This window comes from Rhinolophus sinicus, chromosome 4, assembly GCF_057876585.1.
Source record: "Rhinolophus sinicus isolate RSI-liver-muscle chromosome 4, RSI-T2T, whole genome shotgun sequence".
In the NCBI taxonomy this organism is placed as follows: domain Eukaryota; kingdom Metazoa; phylum Chordata; class Mammalia; order Chiroptera; family Rhinolophidae; genus Rhinolophus; species Rhinolophus sinicus.
Window position 1 is genome coordinate 61,743,512 of NC_142504.1, and position 25,698 is coordinate 61,769,209.

The following is a 25,698-nucleotide window of genomic DNA, read 5'->3' on the forward strand; positions in this document are numbered from 1 at the left end:
TGAAGGTAACAAAACATTTCTGTGAGTTTAGAAAGCTCTCATGTTTCTTTCCACTCCCTGACCCTAAGGAACGCTATTCTGATTTTGTCATCATAGACTAGTTTTGCCTATTCTTGACATCAAAGAAATGGAACTGTATAGTAGGAACTCCTTGATATCTGGCTTCTTTTATTGAGAATGATGTTTTTAAGATTCATCTATGTTGTTGTGTGTATCAGTAGTTCTTTTTATTGTATGAATTGTATGAATATGCACTTGTATGATTATACCACAGTTTATTCATTTTCCTGTGGGTAGTCACCTAGGATGTTTTCAGTTTAGGCTAATTGTGACTTAAACTCCTATGAAGATTTCTAGTGTAAAGTCTTTTGTGGTCATATACTTTCATTTCTCATGGGTAAGAAACTCTCATCACCTCAGAGTGAAACTGCTTGATCCTAACATAATTCCTATGTTTAACTTTTTGAGAAACTGCCAAACAACTTCTAAATGATTGTGTCATTTTACATTTCTGTCAGCCATGCATAAGAGTTTTGGTTGTTCCATACCCTTACTAACATTTTGGGTTGGCTGGCTTTTTCATTATAAGTATTCTAGTACATGTGTAGTGATATCTTAGGGTTTCCATTTGCATCTTTCTGATGACTAATGATATTGAGCAATTTTTTATGTGTTTATTGGCCATTTATATATTTTCCCTTATGAAGTGTCTGTTTGAATCTTTGTGTTATTATTTGTTGGGTTATTTGAACTTTTGTTCTTGAACTGCAGGAGTTCTGTATATATATTGGATATATTCCTTTTTCAGATATATGTATTGTGAATATTTTCTTCCTACCTATGACATGCCTACTTACTTTTTATGACATCTTTTGATGAATAATAGTTTGAAATTTTTTATACAGTCCAGTTTATCAATTTTTTATTTTATGGTTAATGCTTTCTGTGTGCTCCAAGAATTCTTTGCTTACTCAAAGATTGTGAAGATATTCTATATTTTCTTCTTGAAGCTTTATAGTTTTATGCTTAGGCCTGTAATCCATGTTGAATTAATTTTTGTTTATGGTGTGAGGTAGGAATTGAGGTCCTTTTTCTTCCATATGGGTATTCAGTACCATTTGTTGAAAACACTTTCCTTTCTCCATTAAATTGTTTTGGTGCCTTTGTTGAAATCATTTGACAGTTTAACCGTCAGTCTGTTTTTGCACTCTTTACTCCATTGACCATTTGTCTCCTTTATCCAGCACCACATTGTTTCATTGTGTGTGTGTGAGTGTGTGTGTGTGTGTGTGTTTTAAAAAACAATAATGTTTTATTGCGACCAGCAGGAGAGTGCCCTGCATGAGGTGGTGGGTGCGCCAAGCGTAAGGGTGGTCTGGAGGCCAGCTCCGAGGCCTCCTCAGATATACTTCTGGGAACCGGTAAAGAAGTCATGGCAAGCTACTGCCAAGTCACCAATAAGATTAAGAAATTATGGAAGACGTCATCAAAATGGCGGCGTTAGGTGAGCCTCTTGAAAGCTCCCCTGGAATTTACAACTAACCGAACAACAATAACTCCACAAAGGACTCCCTGCACAGCAGACAGACAAGACGAAGAGGCCCATTACTGAACTCACCTAAAGCTGGGCGAATCACACGGGCGGGGGAGGAGAGAAGGGAGAAGTGCGGAGATGGAGCCGCGTGGGCGCAGGACGCAGACCTAGCTCAGTGCTCCGAGCTCGCTGCATCCTGGAACTACAGCAGAAACTACCGTACCTACGGGAGAGGGAAGAACTCGGCCTGCTAGGGCTCTGCTTATAGCCCACAGGGCTGAGGGGGCAGCATATACCACGGCTGAAACCAATGCTCACGGCAGAGACCTTGGAGAAAAGACTGAGGGAAGAAGGCTGAAAACGGTGGTTTAAGCCCTCACTGCTGAGCAGAGAACGGAAGCCTTAGGCACTGAGACTAGACGCCCCCTCCCTACCCTTCCAGAGTTCGCCCCGTCCCCACCTGCCCGGTGCTAGAAGTGGAACACTAGCAGTGTCAGATCAAAAGAACAGAATATTTGCTGTTCTGAGAACTGTGGACCGCAGACACAGATTCACAGCCCAACTAGTTCCGGCAAAGGGGAGGGAACTGTGGAAGCAGGACCGGCTATGGTGGTGGTTGCCGCCATTTCTCTGGGCCACCTCAGATAACTCACCCGGCCCCTGGCCCCACCTATCTGGGAGGATCCCTGCAGGAGTAAACAGAACTGCTGAAACATACGGGCTCTGAGTCTGGTCCAGGAAGAGCTTTGGAACTTCAAAAGCTCTCCGCCTACCCACCGGGAAACTGCGCCCTGTGACCAGGGCGACCTATTAACAGAGGAGAAGCCCATCTCCCAGGGAATCCCCCCATTGTGTGAGAAGCTGGACTAGTGCAGAGAAAACATAGCACTACCATGTGAGAGAGAGAAAAAAAGGCTGCAGTCAGAGAGAAAATAAAACATTCTACCAACAAGTACTGGAAAACAAAAGAAAGACCTCTTCCTATCAATCTGTTGCAGAAGCCACTCCTATAGATGTCTAGGAAGAGAAATAATAAATCAGCAATTGCCATGAATAACCAAGGCTGCGAGACAGCTCAGAAAGAAAGTGAAAAGTCTCCAGAAAAAGAACTTAAAGATATGGAAAGATGTGACTTAAATGACAGAGAATTCAAGATTGCAGTTCGGAAAAACTCAATGAGATGCAAGAAAACACAGAAAGGCAGTTTAATGAACTCAGAAACACAATCAAAGAACAACATGAGCATTTTACGAAAGAGATTGAAATTTTAAAAAAGAACCAAATAGAATTTCTGGAGATTAAGAACGCAATGGAAGAAATTAAGAATGAAATAGCCAGCTAGGTAGTAGAGTTGACCACATGGAGGAAAGAATCAGTGACATCGAAGATAGAAACCTGGAAATGACACAGATGGAAGAAAGAGACTTGAGACTTAAAAGAAATGAAAGAACTCTACAAGAACTTTCAGACTCCATCAGAAAGAGCAATATAAGAATAATGGGCATAACAGAAGGAGAAGAAAGAGAGAAGGGAACAGAGAATATATTCAAACAAATTGTCGATGAGAACTTCCAAAACTTGTGGACAGAACTGGATCCTCGAATCCAAGAAGCAAATAGGACACCTACTTACCTCAATCCCAACAGGCCTTCTCCAAGGCACATTGTATTGAAGCTGTCTAAAATCAACGACAAAGAAAGAATCCTCAAGGCAGCCAGGGAAAAGAAGACGGTATCCTACAAAAGAAAGCCCTTTATATTATCATCAGATTTTTCAGCAGAAACTCTACAAGCCAGGAGTGAGTGGGACCAAATATTCAAACTATTGAAAGAGAGAAATTATGAGCCAAGAATAATATATCCAGCAAAGATATCCTTTAGATATGAAGGAGGAATAAAGACCTTTCCAGACATACAGAGGCTGAGGGAATTTTCTACTACATGACCTGCACTACAAGAAATACTAAAGGAGGCTATTCGACCACCATCAACAGGGACAATTTGTGGCAACCAAAACATAAAAAAGGGGGAGAGTAAAGGCCTGAACTAGAATATAGGAATGGAGAAAGTAAGCGTGCTGAAGAAAATGGAATACTCTAAATATCAAACTTTCTTTTACGTAAACTTAAGGGTAACCACTCAAAAAAAAATCCAGAACTGAAATATATACTGTAATAAAAGACGAAACAGTGGGAAACATCATAGAATACCACCACACAGGAATCATAGACAGCAACAAAAAGGCAAACAAACAATGGAGACACAGCCATACCAGAAAACTAAAGATGGAATGACAGGACATCCTCACATATCAATAATCACCCTAAATGTAAATGGACTGAACTCACCAATTAAAAGGCACAGAGTAGCAGATTGGATCAAAAAACTAAACCCAACCATATGCTGTCTGCAAGAGACATATCTCAGCTACAAGGACAAGCATAGACTCAAAGTGAAAGGGTGGAAATTGACACTCCAAGCAAATGGTACCCAGAGAAAATCAGGTGTAGCCATACTCATATCAGATGAAACAGACTTCAGGGTGAAAAAGGTAACAAGAGACAAAGATGGACATTTCATAACGGTAAAGGGGACTATACAACAAGAAGACATAACAGTCATCAATATCTGTGCCCCCAATCAAGGAGCACCAAAACATACCAAGCAACTACTAACAGAACTAAAGGGAGAAATTGACCAAAACACAATTATACTAGGGGACTTAAATATATCATTGACAGCTATGGATAGATCATCCAAACAGAAAATAAATAGCGAATTAGCCGCCGTAAATGACACATTAGATGAAATGGACATAATTGACATATATAGAGCACTTCGTCCTAAAACAACAGACTATACATTTTTTAGCAGTTTTAAGAGGGAGATTTCTATCATTACAGGCCTATCTCAAGAAACAAGAAAAATCCCAAATAAATAACCTTACATTACACCTTACAGAACTAGAAAAAGAAGAACAAATGAAACCCAAGGTCAGCAGACGAAAGGAAATAACAAAAATCAGAGCAGAACTAAATGAAATAGAGAACAAAAAGACAGTAGAAAAAACTAATGTGACAAAGAGGTGATTCTTTGAAAAGATGAACAAATCGAGAAACCCTTGGCTAGACTGACTAAGATAAAAAGAGAGAAGACACTAATTAACAAAATCAGAAATGAAAAGGGAAGTTTCATGGACACCACAGAAATACAAAGGATCATCCAAGAATACTATGAAGGACTATATGCCACCAAATTCAATAACCTAGAAGAAATCGACAAGTTCTGAGAAACATATAGCCCTCCTAGGCTGAACTATGAAGAGCTGGAAAATCTAACCAGACTGATCACCAGTAACGAAATTGAATCAGTCATCCAAAACCTTCCCAAAAGCAAAAGTCCGGGACCAGATGGCTTCACTAGTGAATTCTACCAAACCTTCAAAGAGGATTTAATACCAATTCTGCACAAACTCTTCCAAAAAATTGAAGAAGAGACAGTACTCCGTAACTCATTTTATGAGGCCAACATTACCCTGATACCAAAACCTGGTAAGGACAATACAAAAAAGAAAACTACAGACCAATATCTCTGATGAATACGGATGCAAAAATCCTAAACAAAATTCTAGCAAATCGAATACAAAAATGCATTAAAAAGATAATTCATCACGATCAAGTGGGGTTCATCCCCGGGGCACAAGGATGGTTCAATATCCGCAAATCTATCAATGTGATACATCACATAAACAAAATAAAGGACAAAAATCATGTGATTTTATCAATTGATGCAGAAAAAGTATTTGACAAGATACAACATCCATTTATGATTAAAACGCTTAATAAAATAGTTATAGAAGGAAAATACCTTAACATCATAAAGGCCATATATGACAAGCCCTCAGCTAATCTCATAATTAATGGTGAAAAACTGAAGCTCTTTGCTCTATGTTCAGGAACACGACAGGGCTGTCCCCTATCACCTCTGCTTTTCAGTAGTGTTGGACGTCCTTGCCAGAGCAATCAGGCAAGGGAAAGAAATAAAAGGCAACTAAATTGGGAATGAAAAAGTTAAATTATCACTCTTTGCAAATGACATGATGCTATATATAGAAAATCCTAAATACTCCACCAAAAAGCTATTAGGAACAATCAACGAATACAGTAAAGTTGCCGGCTACAAAATCAATGTACAAAAGTCCATTGCATTTTTATATACTAACAATGTAATCTCAGAAAAAGAAATACAAAAAAACAATTCCTTTTGCAATTGCAGCAAAAAGAATTAAATACCTAGGAATAAAGTTAACCAAGGATGTGAAGTACTTATATGCTGAAAACTATAAGACATTTTTGAAAGAAATTGTGAAGAAGACACAAAGAAATGGAAATACATTCCGTGCTCATGGATTGGAAGAATCAACATAGTTAAAATGGCCCTATTACCCAAAGCAATATATAGATTTAATGCAATCCTCATCAAAATCCCAATGGCATTTTTTTAAAAGAAATAGAACAAAAAATTATCAGATTTGTTTGGAACCACAATAGACCCCGAATAGCCAAAGCAATCTTAAGAGAAAAAAAAACAATACTGGAGGTATCACACTCCCTAACTTTAGCTTGTACTACAGGGTTACAATAATCAAAACAGCATGGTATTGGCAGAAAAACAGACATATAGACCAATGGAATAGAATTGAGAACCCAGAGGTAAAACCACATAATTATGGACAGATAATTTTTGACAAAGAAGCTAAAAACATGCAGTGGAGGAAAGACAGCCTCTTCAATAAATGGTGCTGGGTGAATTGGATAGCCACATGCTAAAGAATGAAACTGGACTTCTATCTGTCACCATGTACCAAAATTAATTCAAAATGGATCAAAGACTTAAGCATAAGACCGGACACAATAAACTGCATAGAAGAAAACATAGGTACTAAACTTATGGACCTTGGGTTCAAAGAGCATTTTATGAATTTGACTCCAGAGGCAATGGAAGTAAAAGCTAAAATAAACAAATGGGACTATATGAAACTTAAAAGTTTCTACACATCAAAAGAAACCATCGCCAAAATAAAGAGGCAAACAACTGAATGGGAGAAGATTTTTGCAAACAGTGCCTCCGATAAGGGGCTAATATCCAAAATATATAAGGAACTCATGCAACTCAACAACAGAAAAACAAATAACCCAATTGCAAAATGGGCAGACGACCTGAAGAGAGATGTCTCCAACGAGGACATACAAATGGCAAATAGACATATGATAAAATGCTCAACATCACTAATCATCAGAGAAATGCAAATCAAAACCACAATGAGATATCACCTCACCCCAGTCAGAATGGCTATCGCCAACAAGACAAATAGTAACAAGTTTTGGAGAGGCTGTGGAGAAAAAGGAACCCTCATACACTGTTGGTGGGAATGCAGAGTGGTGCAGCCGTTATGGAAGGCAGTGTGGAGGTTCCTCAAAAAATTACGAATAGAATTACCATATGACCCAGCAATCCCTTTCCTGGGTATCTACCCAAAAATCTGACAACATTTGTACATAAAGACACGTGTGCTCCAATGTTCATTGCAGCTTTGTTTACGGTGGCCAAGACATGGAAACAAACAAAATGTCCTTCGATGATGAATGGATAAAGAAGTTGTGGTATATTTACACATGGAATACTATTCAGTGGTAAGAAAAGATGATATGGGAACATTTGGCACAACATGGATGGATCTTGAGAGTATAATGCTAAGCATATAAGTCAGACAGAAAAAGCAAAGAACCATATGATTTCACTGATATGTGGTATATGAACCAAAAAGAACAAAAGAACAAGACAAACAAATGAGAAACAAAACTCATAGACATAGACAATAATTTAGTGGTTACCAGAGGTAAGAGGGGCGGGGGTGGGAGATGAGGATAAGGGGGATCAAATATATGATGATGGAAGGAGAACTGACTCTGGGTGGTGAACACACAATGGGATTTATAGATGATGTAATACAGAATTGTACACCTGAAATCTATGTAATTTCACTAACAGTTGTCACCACAATAAATTGAAGAAAAAAAAGATTAAGACATTCTTGGAAATCTAGCTGCCCTTCACAGTTGAGGTCCAGTTTCTTCATCATGTAGTCAAGGACACCAAGGTCCTTCTGGCTCTTTGTGAAGGCAGCTAGTTCTATATTCGTGAAGGTTAGGAACTTAGGTTAAAGAAACAGAAGGTTAGGAACTTAGGTTAAAGAAATGTAGCTTAACTGACTTGAATAAATTGCACTTGTTCCTGATCTTTCCTGCATACTTTTGGAAAACAGCAATCAGAGACTTGATGCACTGCTCTGTCTCTGTAGGGGTGGACATTTTTGCCATGTGAGTGTGGAGAGAGGCACGGAGGCCGTGTGCTGGGAGTGGTGTGGTGAGCTCTGCCTAGTGGCTCCACATTGTTTTGATTATCGAAACTTATAGTAAATTGTAGACCAGGTAAAGTCCTCCAAGTTCCGTTCCTTTACATTTCCATATAAATTTTTAAAATAGCTTGCCAATTTTTATTTTTTTAAAGCCTGCCAAGATTTTGAGTGGGATTGTATGGTATAGATCAGTTTAGAAGAACTAACACGTTAATAATATTTATATTTCCAGTACATGAACTTCTTATATCGTTGCTTATTTACGTGTTCTTTAGTTTCTTTCAGCAATATATTATTTTGCTCTAGGGGTCTTTCATATATTTTGCTGAATTTATTGTGAATATTGATGTTTTTTAAGCTATTGTAAGTGGTATTTTTTAAGTTTTTAACTTTCAATGGTTAGTTGGTAGTATTTGAAAATACAAATGAGTTTTGTATATTGACCTTGTAGATTTTTAGGATTTATGTCTGCATATAAAACCAGTTTTGTTTCTTCTTTCCAATCTGCATGCTTTTTATTTCTTTTTCTTGCTTTATTGCACTGGTCACGACCTCCAGTGTAGTGCTGAACAGAAATTGTGAGTGTGCATCCTCATCTTGTTGAAATCTTATGGGTGATCTTAGGCATTCAGTCTTTCATGATTGCTAGGGCGTAAGCTTTTTTACAAATGCCTTATAACAGGTTGGGGACGTTTTCTTTTATTCTTAGTGTGCTGAGAAGATTGAGGATTTAATTAATATCCTCAAAGAATGTTAAGTTTTGTCAAATGCTTTTTTCACATCTGGGATGATTAAATTATTTTTTCTTTTATTCTGTTAATATGGTGAATTAAATTGATTGATTTTTGCATGTTAAACCAAATTTGTATTTTTGGGACAAACTTCACTTGGTCATGATCAGTATTCCTTTATACATGTTGTTATGTTTGATTTGCTAAGATTTTGTTAAGGATTTTGCATCTATATTCATGAGGATATTGGCTTATAATTTTATTTAAATATCCTTGTTGATTTTGGTGTCAGATGTTATGCTCACCTCATAAAAAGGAGTTTGGGAAGGTTCCCTCCTTTTTTTCCAGAAGAATTTGTGGACCAGTATTATTTCTTACTTCCGTGTTCAGTAGACTTTACCAGTGAAGTCATCTGGGTCTGGAGTTAATTTATGGGAAGTTTATAAACTGTGAATTCAATTTCCTTGATGAGTATAGAGGATATTAGTCTAATAGTGCTGCCATAACCAAATACTACAGACTGGGTGCTTTAGGCAAAGGGAATTTCATTTCTCACAGTTCTGGAGGCTAGAAGTCTGAAATCAAGGTGTCAGCAGATTTGGTTTCTTCTGAGGCCTCATTGGATTGCAGATGGTCGCCTTCTCTCTGTGTCCTCACATGATCACTCCTCAGTCTGTGTTATGTGTGTCTGAATTACTCTTTCTATAAGGACACTAGTCACATTGGGTCAGGGTCTACCCTAATGGCCTCATTTTACCTTAATTACCTCTTTATAGGTTCTTTCTCCAAATACAGTCACTTTCTGAGGTATTGGGGGTTAGGACTTCAATATATGAATTTGGGGGCGGGGCATGATTTAGCACACAACATAGGGTTATTCAGATTTGTGTGTAAGTTTGGTAAATTGTGTCTTTCAAGGAGTCTATTTCGGGAATGTAATGTACAGCATGGTGACTCTAGTTAACAATACTGTATTATATATTTGAAAGTTGCTAAGAGAGTAGATCTTAAAAGTTCTCATCATAAGACAAAAAATGTAATTGTGTATGGTGATAGATGTTGACTGGACTTACTGTGGTGATCGTTTTGCAATATATACAAAGATCGACTCATTATGTTATACACCTGAAACTAACATAATGTTATATATCAACTATACCTCAATTTAAAAAAACATGTTTTGACCTCAAAAAAATAAGGGATCTATTTCATCTAAGCTGTCAAATTTATTGGCATAGGGCATTCGTAATAGTTACTAGCCTTTTAATGTCTGAAGGATCTATAGAGATGGTACCGCTTTCATTCTTTATACTGCTGATTTGTATTTTTGATCTCTCTCTAAATACAGGTTTTATTAGCAATTGGTCGTGACTCCTGTACAAGGAAAATAGGCTTGGAGAAGATCGGTGTCAAAATCAATGAGAAGTATGTACATGTGGGGTCATTGCACTATTGTTGCACAAAGCAATATATTTCTACAGATCACCTCTTAGAAATTTTCATTTAATTGCTAAGATGCAAATTTGTAATGCTTTAAATTTAGTTTACATTTTTTTATTAGTTTCACGTCTACAAAGAAACATAATAGTTAGACATTTATACCCGTCACTAAGTGATAACCCCCCTTCCTCAAGCTACTACCCCTCTGACATCTTATGTAACTGTTACAATGTCACTGACTGTCTTCTTTATGCTATACTCCACCTTCCGTGACCACACACACACACACACACATATTTAATTATAGTTGACACACAATATTATTCTACTTCAACTTTAGGTGTACAGCACATTGGTCATGCATCTATAGTCTATGAAGTGATCCCCTTGATAAGTCCAGTGCCCATCTGGCACCTTACATAATCTTTACAACATTGTTTATTTCCCATACTGTATTTCATATCCCCATGACTATATTCTGTCTACTAATTTGCACTTTCTAATCCCTTCACCTTCTTCTCCATCCCCGTCCTCCTCCCATCTAGCAACCAACAGTTTCCTTTTCTGTATCTCTGAGTCTATTTCCATTTTGTTTGCTCATTTATTCTGTTCTTTAGATTTCACATATAAGTGAGATCATATGGTATTTGCCTTTCTCAGTCTGACTTATTTCACTTAGCATAATATTCTCAGGGTCCATCCATGTTGTTGCAAATGGTAAGATTTCATTCTTTTTTATGGCCAAGTAATACTCCCTGAAACTGATTTTTAAAGAAGATAGACTAAAAAAAGAAAAAGAAATGAACAAAAGATACATGAAAAACATGGATGAATCTCAAAATAATCATTCTGAGTAAAGGAAGCCAGGCCAAAAAAGAGGACATATACTAAAAGATTCCAATTATATAACACTGTAGACAATGAAAATTAACAGTAACAGAAAGTAAATAAGTGGTTGTCTGAGGAGAGGACCTAGGAAGGGCAGAGGGAGGGATTACCAAGGGTAAAAGGAAACCTTGGGAATGATAGATGGTTTCACAGGTGTGTGCATACACATGTCAAAACTCACCAAATTGTACCAATTATACTTCAATAAAACTGTTAAAATTAAAAAATATAAATTTATTTTACAGTAAATACAGATCTAGTTCTGTGTTATCAACTTTTCATGAATCAGTAACTCTTTATTTATTGTATGTCTTAAAGAGTTCATGCATGGTTTAAAAAAATAATTGTGGAAATTTATTCACCTACTATCTGATTTAGAGTAAATTTTTATGTCTTTGTTGAAGCAAGGAGAAAAATTTCAAAGCTCTAAGTGCAGTCCTGGGGGAAATCTGGCGATCTCATCATTCAAGAAAACGAGCATGGCTTCATCAGCCAGCAATGTGTTTTCTTTTGGAACTAAAGAAAACCTTGTTATTGTAAGCCATTGATCTTACAGACAGTTGATGACCTGAGGTGCATGAGTTCTTAGAGAGAGATCTTTTCTCTGTGTATTTAGTCTCTGTCTCTTGGAATAGTGTTAGTCATCTAGCAGTATACCGTTTCCCCAAAAATAAGACCTCGCTGGACAATCAGCTCTAATGTGTCTTTTGGAGCAAAATTAATATAAGACCCAGTATTATATTATATTATATTATATTATATTATATTATATTATATTATATTATATTTTATATTATATTATATTATATTATATTATATTATATTATATTATATTATATTATATTATATTATATTATACCGGGTCTTATAGTAAAATAAGACTGGGTCTTATATTAATTTTTGCTCCAAAAGTCACATTAGAGCTGATTGTCTGGTTAGGTCTTATTTTCGGGGAAACTTGGTAGAGTTAGTCATAATGTATTTGTTCCCTTCCAAAATCTACTAGGAGTGGCAAGATACCAGTAAACGATATGGAACAGACAAATGTGCCCTATGTTTATGCTATCGGGGATGTTCTGGAGGGTAAACTTGAACTCACTCCTGTCGCCATTCAGGCGGGCAAGCTGTTGGCTCGAAGACTTTTTGGCGATTGTTTAGAAAAGGTAAATTTCTTGCTATTGTTTTTGAGATAATATCTAAATAAAAATTATGACTTTAAACAATCAGTACAAATAATACTTGTGTGCTTGTTTTGCAAGTAAAGGCTTCTTCACAGATAAATCATTTACAGTTGACTTACTATTTACTAATGGTTTTCAATCAATACTTTAAAAATATCTGCTATGTGTAAGATGTTGTGTTGGGTGATATACAAAAGACAGACATGGTTCCAGCACGTGGGGTGCTGAGTAAGGCAAAGAGCAGTTAATTCTGAATGATGGAATTAGCAGAGGCCTCCCAGGTGGATGGTTGCACTGTCACAGATTAAGAGGGGCACTCAGACTGGATCAGGGTGCTGGCCTTGGCTTCATTGCCTACTTGGTGTGTGAACCTGGTCAAATCGTTTCACTGCAAAACTGATGGTGTGAATCGGTGATTTCTTCAGTCTCCTCCACTTTTCATAGTCTGATCAAAGATTTGGGGTGGACTTTGTAGAATAGTTCAAAATTGAGGAGGCAAAGGGCTTTTTGGATAAGTAGATAACACATATAAAATCCCCACGCTCAGCGTGCTTGGTTTGTTCTAGGCGTCGGAGGAGACTCAGGAGTTCACAGCTGAGGGGGTCATAGTCTGCTGTACCCAGAGCACTGCAGACATGGACATGTGGAGGTGTTGGCGGGTGATGAACAACAGCTAGGGAGATGGTTTTACTGGGTAGGTGTCGGAAACACTGAATGTTCTGTTGCACACAAAGGATTGTCCCATCCACAATACTTACAGCATTCTGGGGTGTATGCAGGCAGAGCAGTTGGTCATAGAGGAGTACGGTTGGGAATGAGGCTGGAAATTGATTTGATGCCAGATCATAAGAAATCTTTGATGGCACAGTAAAGAATTAGTAGGGCCTTCTCTAAGCAGTAGGAGCTGTTGAAGACCTTTATTTCCCCCAACTATTCTGTCAAATCATACAAAGGATAGTAACAATCACCCATATTACCCTTTCACCCCAGTTCCCCAGTTATTCACACTGCCATTTTTGTTCTCTCCTTTGGTGAAGATGTATATATGCATGTACATAAATGCATGTACATTTTTTGGGCTCAGCTTTTTGAAATAAGTCACAGACATCAATGATGGTTTTGCTCCTAAATACTTTAGCATGTATCTCCTAAGAACAAGGATATTCACCTGCATAACCACAGCTACAATATGGTAGCTGAGAAATTCAATAAAAATGTAGTAATACAGTGGTACCTTGGTTTTCAAACGTCTCCGTTGATCAACATTTTGGTTTATGAACGCGGTAAATTTTATGGATCTATGATATCATTAGATAGTAAAATTCATGCTAAATTTGCAATTTTAGGGGTTGATTTTAAGGTCTGGAACAAATCCATCCATTTTGCATTAGTTTCTATGGGGAAACCATGCCTCGGTTTTCGAACGTTTCAGAACTCGGTCTTCTGGAACGAATTACGTTTGAAAACTGAGGTACCACTGTATAGGGACAGAGTCCCAGAGAGCAGTTTCCAGGCTCTTGGCCTCACGTGGAAAGGTGCTGGCTTGGGTAGTAGATGGCCATCAGCTGTGGCTAATTGAACATCAGCTGTTACCAGTTAGCCAGTTAGCCCCTGATATAACTGCCTCGATCGGTTGGCAGGCAGAGAAGCAGACAGCAGGTTGCAGGTCGTGTGACTCCAGCCTCCAGTGAGACTAGTGGTATGACTCCTCTATCTATGGCTCTGTGGGTGTTCCTTTTTGGCCTGGCCACATCCTGCGTTCTTATGTGGGGAGCGGGAAGAGGCCCCGCAGGCTGCCCTGCATTACAAATGGCGCAGCGAGCAGGGTCTCCCGCACGACACACTGTATTCAGTTCCTCAGTTGTCCATTAAGTGTGTGTATGCACGTGGTTTGATACACAGTACGTGGCTCTTCTAATTCCTAAGTCTCTCTTACTCTGATACAGCCCCTGCTTTTATTTACCTGTTTGTTTGCTTGTTTTACTTTTCATGACTTTGACTTTTGATGAATCCAGATGTCTCACATTTTGAATTTCTCTGATTGTTTTTGCATGATTAGGGTCAGATGAAAAGTTTTAGGCACATATAATTCATAAGGGATTCTGTGCACTGCTTATTTAATCACCCCAGGTGCCTTGTAAGGTCGTGAATGAAGATCTGGTGTACATGTGGAGGTTTTGGTGGATGAGGGTCAGCTGGGCATGTGGCTCTGCTGACATCAATGGGTGGGGGCAGGAATACTAAAGGTTTAAAGAAGAAGTATCCCGTCCAAAGTGCAATAGTATTTCAAGGGATGTGGAAGCAGAGTAGTTGCCTAATGCTTTAAGAAGTGAGTCAGGGTAGCCATGGGGTGGAGAGATTAGAAGACAGACCAGTGTGTATGTAGAAAGAGAGGTTAAAGAAAGGACTGAAAGGAAGGCTACAGGTAGGGAGAGATGAAGTGAAGTTCGAGTGGAGGAGATAGTGTAAGATGTAGAGAAAGTGTTTTAGGTGAAAGGTAGGAAAGTTGAGAAATGGACTGTTGATTTTTCTTAATTGATATGAAACAGGAAACAAAGACATCTGCTGAAAATGAGGCTTCCACTGTAAGCCATGGATTAGGGGGTCAGCTGCTGGTCAATAAATAAATTGATGAGCATTTGAGGGACTAAGAGAAGTCAGAAAATACTAAGGCAGTCCACGTGGTTATGTGATTTTTGTCTAGCCACGTTGGGAAAAAAGAACACAAATGCTTGGCTGACCCATGGTTTGCAGGTTAGCAAACGTGATATGGGATTACAGCATTTTAAGTGAAAGACTCTAGGCTGGTGTATATTGTACACAAATCACCTTGTTGATGCAGGGATCCTTGGTGGTGTTTCGTTGTGTTTTCCTTCTGGGTAAAATAGAAACTCACTCAAACTAGGCAAACTGAGGGAGATTATTATAAGGATCACACAGATGAGTAAGTCAAATCACATAGTGACTTAGAACAATGACCATGCTAGGGCTGGGCTTCACTATAGCTGGAGCAGGGCTGGATCTGGGGTCATGGCTGCTCTGGGGCCCCAGCACAAGGGTCTAGGCTTCACTGGGTTCCTTTCCGTTAGCCTAACTTGTCTACAACTCTGAAAGCATGTTTATTTCTGTCCCACTACCACCTGGGGGAATGCTTCCTTTGCTCCTAGTTCATTTTCCTGCAAAATAATTTGATTGACTCAGCTCACCTTTTCCTGCATGGATTTCTGGCTAGCTTATGCATTATCTTTCTTTGGGTTAGATGTCACCCCTGACCTAATCACCTATAACTTATTGGTAGAGGTTGGGGGGACATGTAGTGCTGTGGGCAGTGTCATCCCACAATAGTGCATGGGGGGCTGTGGATGGGCAGACACAGAGAGCTTCATCTCTGGTTATACTCTCCACTCTTTCTCTGGCCCTGCACACTGCTTTCTCTCCATACATACAGTTTTAATGATGCTTCTGCCAATGTGTTCCAACTCTTCTCCACACAGTCACAAACACACTCTCTCCTCCAGGCAGGGATGCCACCTGTGGGCTCGCTTTCCCACAGGCAGGCGCACACAGCTGCTGGAAGATAATGTGTAGGGTTCAGAGTCTGCAGTCTTCCTGTGCAATTCACTTGTGCTGTGCCTCAGTCTGATAAAGCCTCTGAAGGGAATCCGTCATACCCACAGGACTCATGAGATCCTGGCCCCCTGTTAGCTCCCCAGTATACATATGCCATTTCCCCTGGATACTCCAGGGCAGCCACTCAGTCCCACACTATTGAGCTGCTGCTTTGCTCAGCATTTCAGTGGCACTGTTAAATGAAACGACTAAGGGTGATCTCAGCTTCCAGTGAAATAGTGTAATTTTCGGTCATCTGGTACTCCAGGAAAGTAGCTTCCAGAATCATGGGGATGGAAAAAAACATTTTAGAAAGTGTGTAGGGACAAAGAAGTGCACCACCTCCACCTCTACTACATGGTTGTCAAACTGAAAGTCTGAGGTTGGGGCTCTGAGAGAGCTAGACCCATGCAGTGGTCGTTGGCCAGCCCGGAGTCTGTAACATGGAGTCGGGCTCACCCCGTCTCCTTTAGTGTAACTGAGAGTTCCCTGAAATGGTTATGTTTCAGAATCAGTTATACTGAACTGGACTTACTTATTTCCTTTTATGAATGTATGCAATACAGATTTTATTAAAAATGTCACAAAATAAAAACATGTGATTTGTTTATCTTGCAGTGTGATTATATTAATGTTCCAACTACAGTGTTTACTCCTCTGGAATACGGCTGCTGTGGATTATCTGAAGAGAAAGCTATTGAAATATATAAAAAAGAGAATCTGGAAGTAAGATTGTGTTTTATTGTTCGCTTTCTAAGAATTTCTCTTTTAATCAACTGTCTTCTCAGTCACTTTTTATTTTATCATTTTGCAAGTTATAATGGTTACATTGTAGGAAATCATCTTATTTTAGGATATTAGAAATTAATTTAAACCCTGTCTCTCTTATACTAATAATACAACTAATAATACAGTTGGGGAAAGAGAGATGTATAATGTATACATTAGGACTTTTGAATTGCAAATAACAAACATCTACTTGAGTAAATTTATACAAGGAAGCACAAGTTATTATGAGATCCTTTGGGAATACAGGAATGTATCTAGTCCTTAGGAACAGAAAAGCACCAGGAATTCGAAGACTATCTCAATTCTTTCTTTTACTTGCTTGAGGTTTGTGTGTATGCTTGTGTGTATACATGTGCTTCATTCTGTTCCTGCAGACAGACTTTATTTGCCCCTGGAATACACATATGCACATAGCAGCCAAAATACAGCCTTTTTTCTGCTTCCAAATTTATCTGATAGTTCTGGTCTTACTAGGAAGAACTGACTGAATCACCATTTTCAGTCTCAATTCTAAATTATGAGAGAGGACCTTTGATTGGTCCGAGTTGGGTCAGCCATCCAACCATTTCCATTTGGTATGTTGGTAGCCAGACTCATGGCTTGTCAACATGGCTCTGGGAGTCTACACTATCAATGGACTCTAGATAGGGAAGGTGGGAAGTTCCCAGGGTTGTCAGCTTTATGTGGGCTGTGGGCCATTCAGACTTTCACAGAGATGTCTTCTACACGTTTATTTCCACCTACCCTTTACCCCCACCCCGTTCAATCACAAGAAACTTACAAATATTTTCTTACATTTTCGTGGGTGGTTTGAGTGGCTTTTTTCTGCACACCCTACCAAAGTATGAGGGATGGGGGGGATAAAGAGTTGGAGGATTATTACTACTTGAGGTTTTAAGAAAAAGAGAATCGAAATCTCGAGTCCTCTCCCAGACATTTTATTACTGGGAGTTACTTTAAACCATGGCACTGATACTTACCTAGTTAAATACACGTAGTCTGATGACTTACTGAAACTCTTGTTACGCTTCTGGTGTAGGGAGAATGTATGAGTAAAACTTTATAATGTTATTGTAGGTGATTGTCTTCAGTGAGACACTTAAATGTCTTAGAGGACATTGTGTGATCAGTGTCTATAACTCCTTGTGATAATGAGCCATCTTTTCTTCAGCGGTGAATGTCCATTTGGGTGTCAGAAAATTGATGGCAATAATTGTGAGTTTACCACTTAGTTGTAAAACTTTTTGAAGTTAATGAGAAATTAAAATAGAAAGACAGGAAGAATATAGAAGGCCATACCTCAGTTAAAGAAATATCTTTATATTAATAGTAAAAAACGTCCCCAAGTTTGTGGGACTTGTTTAAAGTCTTCAGCCTAAGGTTCATTGCACATCAACTCACCTACTATATATATATAAGCTTTCTACTACCTGACTACAAGAGGGAGAATTGAGATATATTTTTCACATTCTCATAAAAGGGTCATTGACATATGGTGAATAACTGAGATGTGAATATATATATATATATATATATATATATATATATATATATATATGTAAATATAAATATAAATATATATATATATAAAAGGTAGGTTGATTATATGTATGTATGTGTGTGTGTGTGTGTGTGTGTGTATATATATATATATATATATATATATATATATACACACACACACTCAGGTATGCCTGTATATATATGTATATATCTATATCTATCTATCTATCTATAGATATATATATATGCATTTGACAGGACCAAATATTTGATGTATTAGTATTTTTTAAAAATTCCTATTATAAAGAAATTTGAAGAAGCCTCTCAAAAAATATATATATATATATATATGATATTTTTTAAATGAGGAAATCAAAGGTAAAAAGAGAATGAGGGTAGAAAGAATAAAATGGTGTTAGAAGAAAGGTTAATTTGTTGGTTCAGAAAATCAATGCTATAAAGTCCTATAGACTTACTTTAGGATTAAGCTGAAAATTGAATTTAACTCTTAAGCTTCCTACTAGCTGACTACAAGAGGGAGAATTGAGAGATATTTTTCACATTCTCATAAAAGGGGCATTGAGATGTGATGAATAATATCCTCAAAATATCCCTTTAGTGAATACCATAATGGATTTTATAGAACTGTTTCTTATTAGATCAAGAACTGTAGTCCCATGGCATAATGCCAAAGCCAGTAAAATAAAAAAATAAATCTTAAAAGGGCCAGAATAGGGCTGTGCTCTCTGGTGGCCTGACTTAATACAAAATTTTAGCATACAGGCATGCCTCAGAGGTATTGTGGGTTCGGTTCCAGACCTCCACAATAAAGCAAGTATGTATTGCAACAAAGCCAATCACATGAATTTTTTGGTTTCCCAGTGCATATAAAAGTTATGTTTACACTATAATGTAGTCTATTAAGTGTGCAGTAGCATTTGTATCTTAGGGAATAGGAGGCCCAAGGAGAGGGAGAGAGATGGGGGGAACAGCCAGTCAGTGGAGCAGTGAGAACACACACATTTATCAAATAAGTTTGCCATCTTATATGGGAGCAGTCCGTGGTGCAACAAAACAATTAGAATGGTAATATCAGAGATCACTGATCTCAGATGACCATAACAAATATAATAATGAAAAAGTTCAAAATATGCGAGAATTACCAAAATGTGACAGAGGCAAAGTGAACAAATGCTGTTAGAAAAATGGCACCAATAGACGCTCCACGCAGGGTTGCCACAAACCTTCATGTAAAAAATGCAGTATCTCTGCAGTGCTATGAAGCGAAGCAAAATAAAATAAGGTATGCCTGTACAGTTGGCCAAAATCGTCTCGCTCCTGCTGTCCAGCATCACAAGAGAATATCTTGCCCCATATTACTAGCTCGGGAAAAAATCAAAATTCAAAGTTGGAATTACCATTTCTACTGAAAGCATATCACATTCACACCATTGTAAAGTCGGGAAATCTTAAGTCGAACTGTTGTAAGTCAGGGACCATCTGCAGTTTAGAAAACATTTCTTATCTTGGCACCAAATATTAATTTGTTGCCTTCTGTGTGAAGTGATTACGAGGAACAATACTGGGAAAATGTAGCTACCGCAAGCAGGATGGGGGGCACATTGTGTTTTGTTCTTGTTCTTAGGTGATTGAGCCAGATTGAGGAGACTGAGTGGTGCTAAAGTGAAGGCTTTCAAGTAGCATAGGTAATGTTCTTAATATCTTTCAATGGGTTGAACTGTGTCTCCTCTGCTTTTCCTACATTTGGTTTGAAAATTGAACCTTGTGAGCAGATTGTAAGCTTGTCAAAGGCAGGACGTAAGTCTTTATTTACTTTTTCAGCCTACACAGAGCCTAATGTATTGCCCTGGATTGTAGTACTCTGTAAATGTTTGAAAATTGTATTTAGTTAATAGATTTTTTTGGACTAACAGCAGAGGAAAACAAAGGTCAGCATACTTGTGGGGCTGGCATTTTAGTAGCTGTGGCTGAGGTGCTCCCATTGGATACATAAGGTTGGGGTCATGAAAATTTAAATTTATGAAAGCTGTTATAGAGGTTATTGTGTTTATATAATTAAAAAGCATATCAAGGAGTGGTTTTCATATATACTAATCTTGGCCTCTTTCTGTCTCTTCTTTTCTCCAGGTATATCATACTTTTTTCTGGCCTCTTGAGTGGACAGTAGCTGGCAGAGACAACAATACTTGCTATGCAAAGATAATTTGCAATAAATTTAACAATGTACGTAATGTGATTGGAAGCTGAAAACCTATAATTTTAAGATGTAGCTTTTATTCTAGTATTTGGGTTTTTATAATCTCTTTAAAAGTAGTTTTCAGGGCAAGGCATAAGTCCTTCAAACTGTTGCCCAGTTAATGTGTTTGCAGAGGTTGAGCAAGTGATAGATTGTAATTGAAGCTTACCAATACCTTCTCAAAAATAGTCATTGAAACTTGTCTGTTCCCAAATCTGTCTAACTTAGTAGTTTAGAACTAAATGATCTGTGAAAATTTTATCATTAACTAATAAAATATAAGATGTACCTTTATGTGCATTTGGTAAATTGAATGTGTGTCAAAAAGCCTTTAGAAGGAAACACTTCCACAAACTGAAAACTAGTTAATTACCTAATTCCTAATGATTCATTAAAGAATCTTCGGGTGGAGAGCCCATTGTTGGAGGCTACTGCCTTCCCCGTCAGCATGAAACTGATAAACTCTGACAATAATTGTCAGAGTTTAAAGAGCAGCTTATTTATAACTTCTTTTATAAAGAACACTGAGTATAGAAAGCAGCGTTAACACTTGGTTCCTCCCTTTTTTTTTTTTTTTAAGTTTATTGGGGTAACAATTGTTAAAGTTACATAGATTTCAGGTGTATAATTCTGTATCATCTATAACTTCTATATCATCTGTATCTCACATTATGTGTTCACCATCCAGAGTCAGTTCTCTTTCCATCACCATATATTTGACCCTGTTTACCCTCTTAAATCCACTGCCCCACTTACCCTCTGGTAACCACTAAACTGTTGTCTATGTCTATGAGTTTTTGTTTCTTCATTTGTTTGTCTTGTTCTTTTTTTTTTTCCAGTTATATATACCACATATCAGTGAAATCATATGGTTTTCTACACTTTCTGTCTGACTTATTTCGCTTAGCATTATAATTTCAAGATCCATCCATGTTGTCACAAATGGTCCTATTTCATCTTTTCTTACTGCCGAATAGTATTCCATTGTGTATATATACCACATCTTCTTTACCCATTCATCTATCGAAGGACACTTTGGTTGTTTCCATGTCTTGGCCACCGTAAGTATAGCTGTAGTGAACATTGGAGCACCTATGCCTTTATGTATAAATATTTTCAGATTTTTTGGGGTAGATACCCAGGAGAGGGATTTCTGGGTCATATGGTAATTCTATTCTTAATTTTTTGAGGAACCTCCACACTGCCTTCCATAGCAGCTGCACCAGTCTGCATTCCGACCAACAGTATATGAGGGTTCCTTTTTCTCCACAGCCTCTCCAACACTTGTTGCTATTTGTCTTGTTAATGATAGCCATTCTGATTGGTGTGAGGTGATATCTCATTGTGGTTTTTATTTGCATTTCTCCAGTGATTAGTGATGTTGAGCATTTTCTCATATGTCTATATTGGCCATTTGTATGTCCTCTTTGGAGAAATGTCTCTTCACATCCTCTACCCATTTTTCAATTGGGTTGTTTGTTTTTTCGTTGTTGAGTTGCATGAGTTCCTTGTATATTTTGGATATTAGCCCCTTATCGGAGGCACTGTTTGCAAAAATCTTCACCCATTCAGTTGGTTGCCTCTTTATTTTGTCGATGGTTTCTTTTGCTGTGCAGAAGCTTTTAAGTTTCATGTAGTCCCATTCGTTTATTTTAGCTTTTACTTCCATTGCCTTTGGAGTCAAATTCATAAAATGCTCTCTGAACCCAGGGTCCATAAGTTTAGTACCTATGTTTTCTTCTATGCAGTTTATTGTGTCAGGTCTTATGCTTAAGTCTTTGATCCATTTTGAATTAATTTTGGTACATGGTGACAGATAGCAGTCCAGTCTCATTCTTTTGCACGTGGCTTTCCAATTTTTCTAGCACCATTTATTGAAGAGACTGCCTTTTCTCCATTGTATGGTTTTGGCTTCTTTGTCAGAAATAATCTGTCCATATTATGTGGGTTTATTTCTGGGTTCTCAATTCTATTGCATTTTCTGTGTGACTGTTTTTCTACCAATGCCATACTGTTTGAATTATTTTTGCCCTGTATTACAAGCTGAAGTCAGGGAGTGTGATACCTCCAGCATTCTTCTTTTTTCTTAGGATTGCTTTGGCTATTCGGGGTCTTTTGTGGTTACATACAAATCTGGTGATTTTTTGTTTTGTTTCTTTAAAGAATGGCATTGGGATTTTGATGGGGATTGCATTAAATCTGTATATTGCTTTAGGTAATATGGCCATTTTAACTATGTTGATTCTTCCAATCCATGAACATGGAATGTCTTTCCATTTCTTTGTGTCTTCTTCAATTTCTTTTAGCAATGTCTTATTTTTTTTCATTATAGACGTCTTTTACATCCTTGGTTAAGTTTATTCCTAGGTATTTTATTCTTTTTGTTGTAATTGCAAAAGGAATTTTTTTTCCCACTTATTTTTCTGAGATTTCGTTGTTAGTATTTAGGAATGCAGTGGATTTTTGTGCATTGATTTTGTAGCCAGTAACTTTACTGTATTCGTTTAATGTTTCTAATAGCTTTTTCATGGATTCTTTAGGACTTTCTATATATAGCATCATGTCATCTTCAAGGAGTGACAGTTTAAGTTCTTCATTCCCCATTTGCATGCCTTTTATTTCTTTCTGTTGCCTGATTGCTCTGGCTAAGACTTCCAACTATGTTGAAAAGCAGAGGTGATAAGGGACAGGCCTGTCGTGTTTCTCAACATAGAGCAAAAGGCTTCAGTTTTCCACTATTAATTATTTTTATTATGTGTATTATAATTATGTATTTGTAGTTAATTATTATAATTATTGATTATTAATTATTAATTATTTATTATACTTATTATAATTATTTGGTTTTGTCATATATAGCCTTTATTATGTTAAGGTATTTTCCTTCTATACCTATTTTATTAAGTGTTTGAATATTTAGTGGATGTTACATCTTTCAAACGCTTATTATTCATCTATTTATATAATCATATGATTTTTGTCCTTTAATTTGTTTATGTGATGTATCACATTGATGGATGTGCATATGTTGAACCATCCTTGCAGCCTTGGCATGAACCCCACTTGGTCGTGATGTATAATCTTTTTAATGCATTGTTGCATTTGATTTGCTAGAATTTTGTTTAGGATTTTGCATCTGTATTCATCAGAGATATTGGTCTCTAATTTTCTTTATTTTTTTTTTATCCTTATCAGGTTTTGGTATCAGAATGAGTTAGAGAGTATTGTTGTCTACTCATAAAATGAGTTAGAGAGTATTGTTGTCTCTTGTTCAATGTTTTGGAAGAGTTTGAGTAGGACAGGTTAGGTCCTCTTTGAATGTTTGGTAGAATTCACTAGTGAAGTCATCTGGTCCTGGACTTTTGCTTTTGGGAAGGTTTCAGATTACTGATTCAATTTCCTTACTGGTGATCTGTCCATTTACATTTTCCAATTCTTCATGACTCAGCCTAGAAGGTTATATGTTTCTAAGAACTTGTCCATTTCTTCTAGGTTATTGAATTTGGTGGCATATAGTCCTTCGTAATATTCTTGGATGATCCTTTGTATTTCTGTGGCATCTATGATAACTTCCCCTCTTTCATTTCTGATTTTGTTTATTTTTGTCTTTTCTCTTTTTATCTTAGTGAGTCTAGCCAAGGGTTTGTCAATTTTATTAATCTCTTCAAAGTTTCACTTCCTTCTTCCATTAATTTTTTCTATTGTCATTTTGTTTTCTATATCATTTAGTTGTGTTCTGATTTTTATTATTTCCTTCCTTCTGCTTAATTTGGGTTTCATTTATTCTTCTTTTTCTAGTTCTTTAAGGTGAAATGTGTGGTTATTTATCTGGGATTTTTCTTATTTCTGGAGATAGGCCTGTAATGATACAAATTTCCCTCTTATAACTGCATTTGCTGCCTCCCAAAAATTTTGGTAGGATGTAGTTTCATTCTCATTTGTTTCTAGGTATTTTTTGATCTCTCCCCTTACTTCTTCTTTGCCCAAGTCGTTCTTTAAAAGTATGTTGTTTAATCTTCAAGTATTTGTAGTGTTTCCTGATTTCTTCTTGCAGTTGATATCTGATTTCAAAGACTTGTGATCAGAGAATAGGCTAGATATAATTTCAATCTTCTTAAATTTGCCGAAGCTACTTTTATGTTTCATATATCATCTATGCTTGAGAATGTTCCATGTACACTAGAAAAGAATGTATAGTCTGATGTTCTAGGAAAAAGTGCTCTATAAATGTCAGTTATGTCCATTTCATCTAATATGTCATTTAGAGCTGATTTTTCTTTCTGTATTTTCTGTTTGGATGATCTGTCCATAGCTGTTAATGATGTGTTTAGGTCCCCTAGTTTAGTTGTGTCTTGGTCAATTTCTCCCTTTAGTTCTGTTAGTAGTTGCTTGGTATATTTTGGTGCTCCCTGATTGGGGCATAAATATTGATGACTGTTATGTCTTCTTGGGTATAGTCCCCTTTATCATTATGAAATGTCCATCTTTGTGTTGTGTTATCTTTTTTATCCTGAAGTCTGTTTCATCTGATATCAGTGGCTACACCTGCGTTTTGCTGGATACCATTTGTTTGGAGTGTCAGTTTCCACCCTTTCACTTGGAGTCTATATTTGTCCTTGTACCTGTATCCTGGAGGCAGCAGAAGGTTGCGTTTAGTTTTCTGATCCAATCTGCTACTCTGTTCCTTTTTATTGGTGAGTTCAGTCCATTTACATTTAGGGTGATTATAGATATATGAGGATTTCCTACCATTCTATCTTTGGTTTTCTGGTAAGACTGTATCTCCATTGTTTCTTTTCCCTTTTTTTTGCTGTCTGTTATTTCAGCATGGTGGTATTCTATGATTTTTCCATCTGTTTTTTCTTTTATTATGTTATATATTTTAGTTCTGGATTTTTTTTTTTTGAGTGGTTACCATTGAGATTATGTAAAAGAAAATTTCGTATTTAGACTATTCTATTTTCTTCCATATCCTTACTTTGTCCATTCCCATATTCTGGTTCAGGTCTTTACTCTCCCTCTTTATATGTTTTTGTTGTTACAAACTATCCCTATTTATGCTGGTCGAATAGCCTCCTTCAGTATTTCTTGTAGTGCAGGTCATGTGTTAGAAAATTCCCTCAGCTTCCGTATGTCTGGAAAGGTCTCTATTCCTCCTTTATGTCTAAAGGCTATGTTTGCTGGATATATTATTCTTGGCTCATAATTTCTCTCTTTCAATAGTTTGAATATTTGGTTCCACTCCCTCCTGGCTTGTATAGTTTCTGCTGAGAAATCTGATGATAATCAAATGGGCTTTCCTTTGTAAGTTACCGTCTTCTTTTCCCTGGCTGCCGTGAGGATTCTTTC

General features: G+C 37.2%; 2 protein-coding genes across 4 annotated transcripts in view; one reads left to right on the plus strand and one right to left on the minus strand.

The window, feature by feature from the left end:
• TXNRD3 (thioredoxin reductase 3) overlaps positions 1-25,698 on the plus strand; it is an 83,944-nt gene that overhangs the window by 48,622 nt on the left and 9,624 nt on the right. For all 3 annotated transcript variants that reach the window (XM_074340460.2, XM_074340465.2, XM_074340461.2), the window contains exons 11-14: positions 10,031-10,107; positions 12,017-12,173; positions 16,419-16,526; positions 20,241-20,336. In XM_074340460.2, coding sequence (XP_074196561.2) covers positions 10,031-10,107; positions 12,017-12,173; positions 16,419-16,526; positions 20,241-20,336 — 438 coding nt within the window. The remainder of the gene's footprint in view (positions 1-10,030; positions 10,108-12,016; positions 12,174-16,418; positions 16,527-20,240; positions 20,337-25,698) is intronic.
• LOC148758389 (protein S100-A11-like) lies at positions 345-8,020 on the minus strand. The gene is made up of 3 exons (XM_088797873.1): positions 7,803-8,020; positions 7,627-7,747; positions 345-1,473 (listed from the first exon to the last, which is right to left on the minus strand). Exons 1-3 carry the CDS (start codon positions 7,911-7,913, stop codon positions 1,400-1,402), a joined length of 306 nt encoding a protein of 101 aa, XP_088653999.1. The 5' UTR covers positions 7,914-8,020; the 3' UTR covers positions 345-1,399.

Excerpts from the sequence above, each read along its gene's own strand:
- LOC148758389 (XM_088797873.1), bottom strand. The coding sequence starts at position 7,913 with ATGGCAAAAATGTCCACCCCTACAGAGACAGAGCAGTGCATCAAGTCT. Across the intron at positions 7,748-7,802 it reads AGTGCAATTTATTCAAGTCA|TTCCTAACCTTCACGAATAT; the intron begins GTTAAGCTACAT and ends CTTTAACCTAAG. Across the intron at positions 1,474-7,626 it reads AGGGCAGCTAGATTTCCAAG|AATTTCTTAATCTTATTGGT; the intron begins AATGTCTTAATC and ends GACGTCTTCCAT.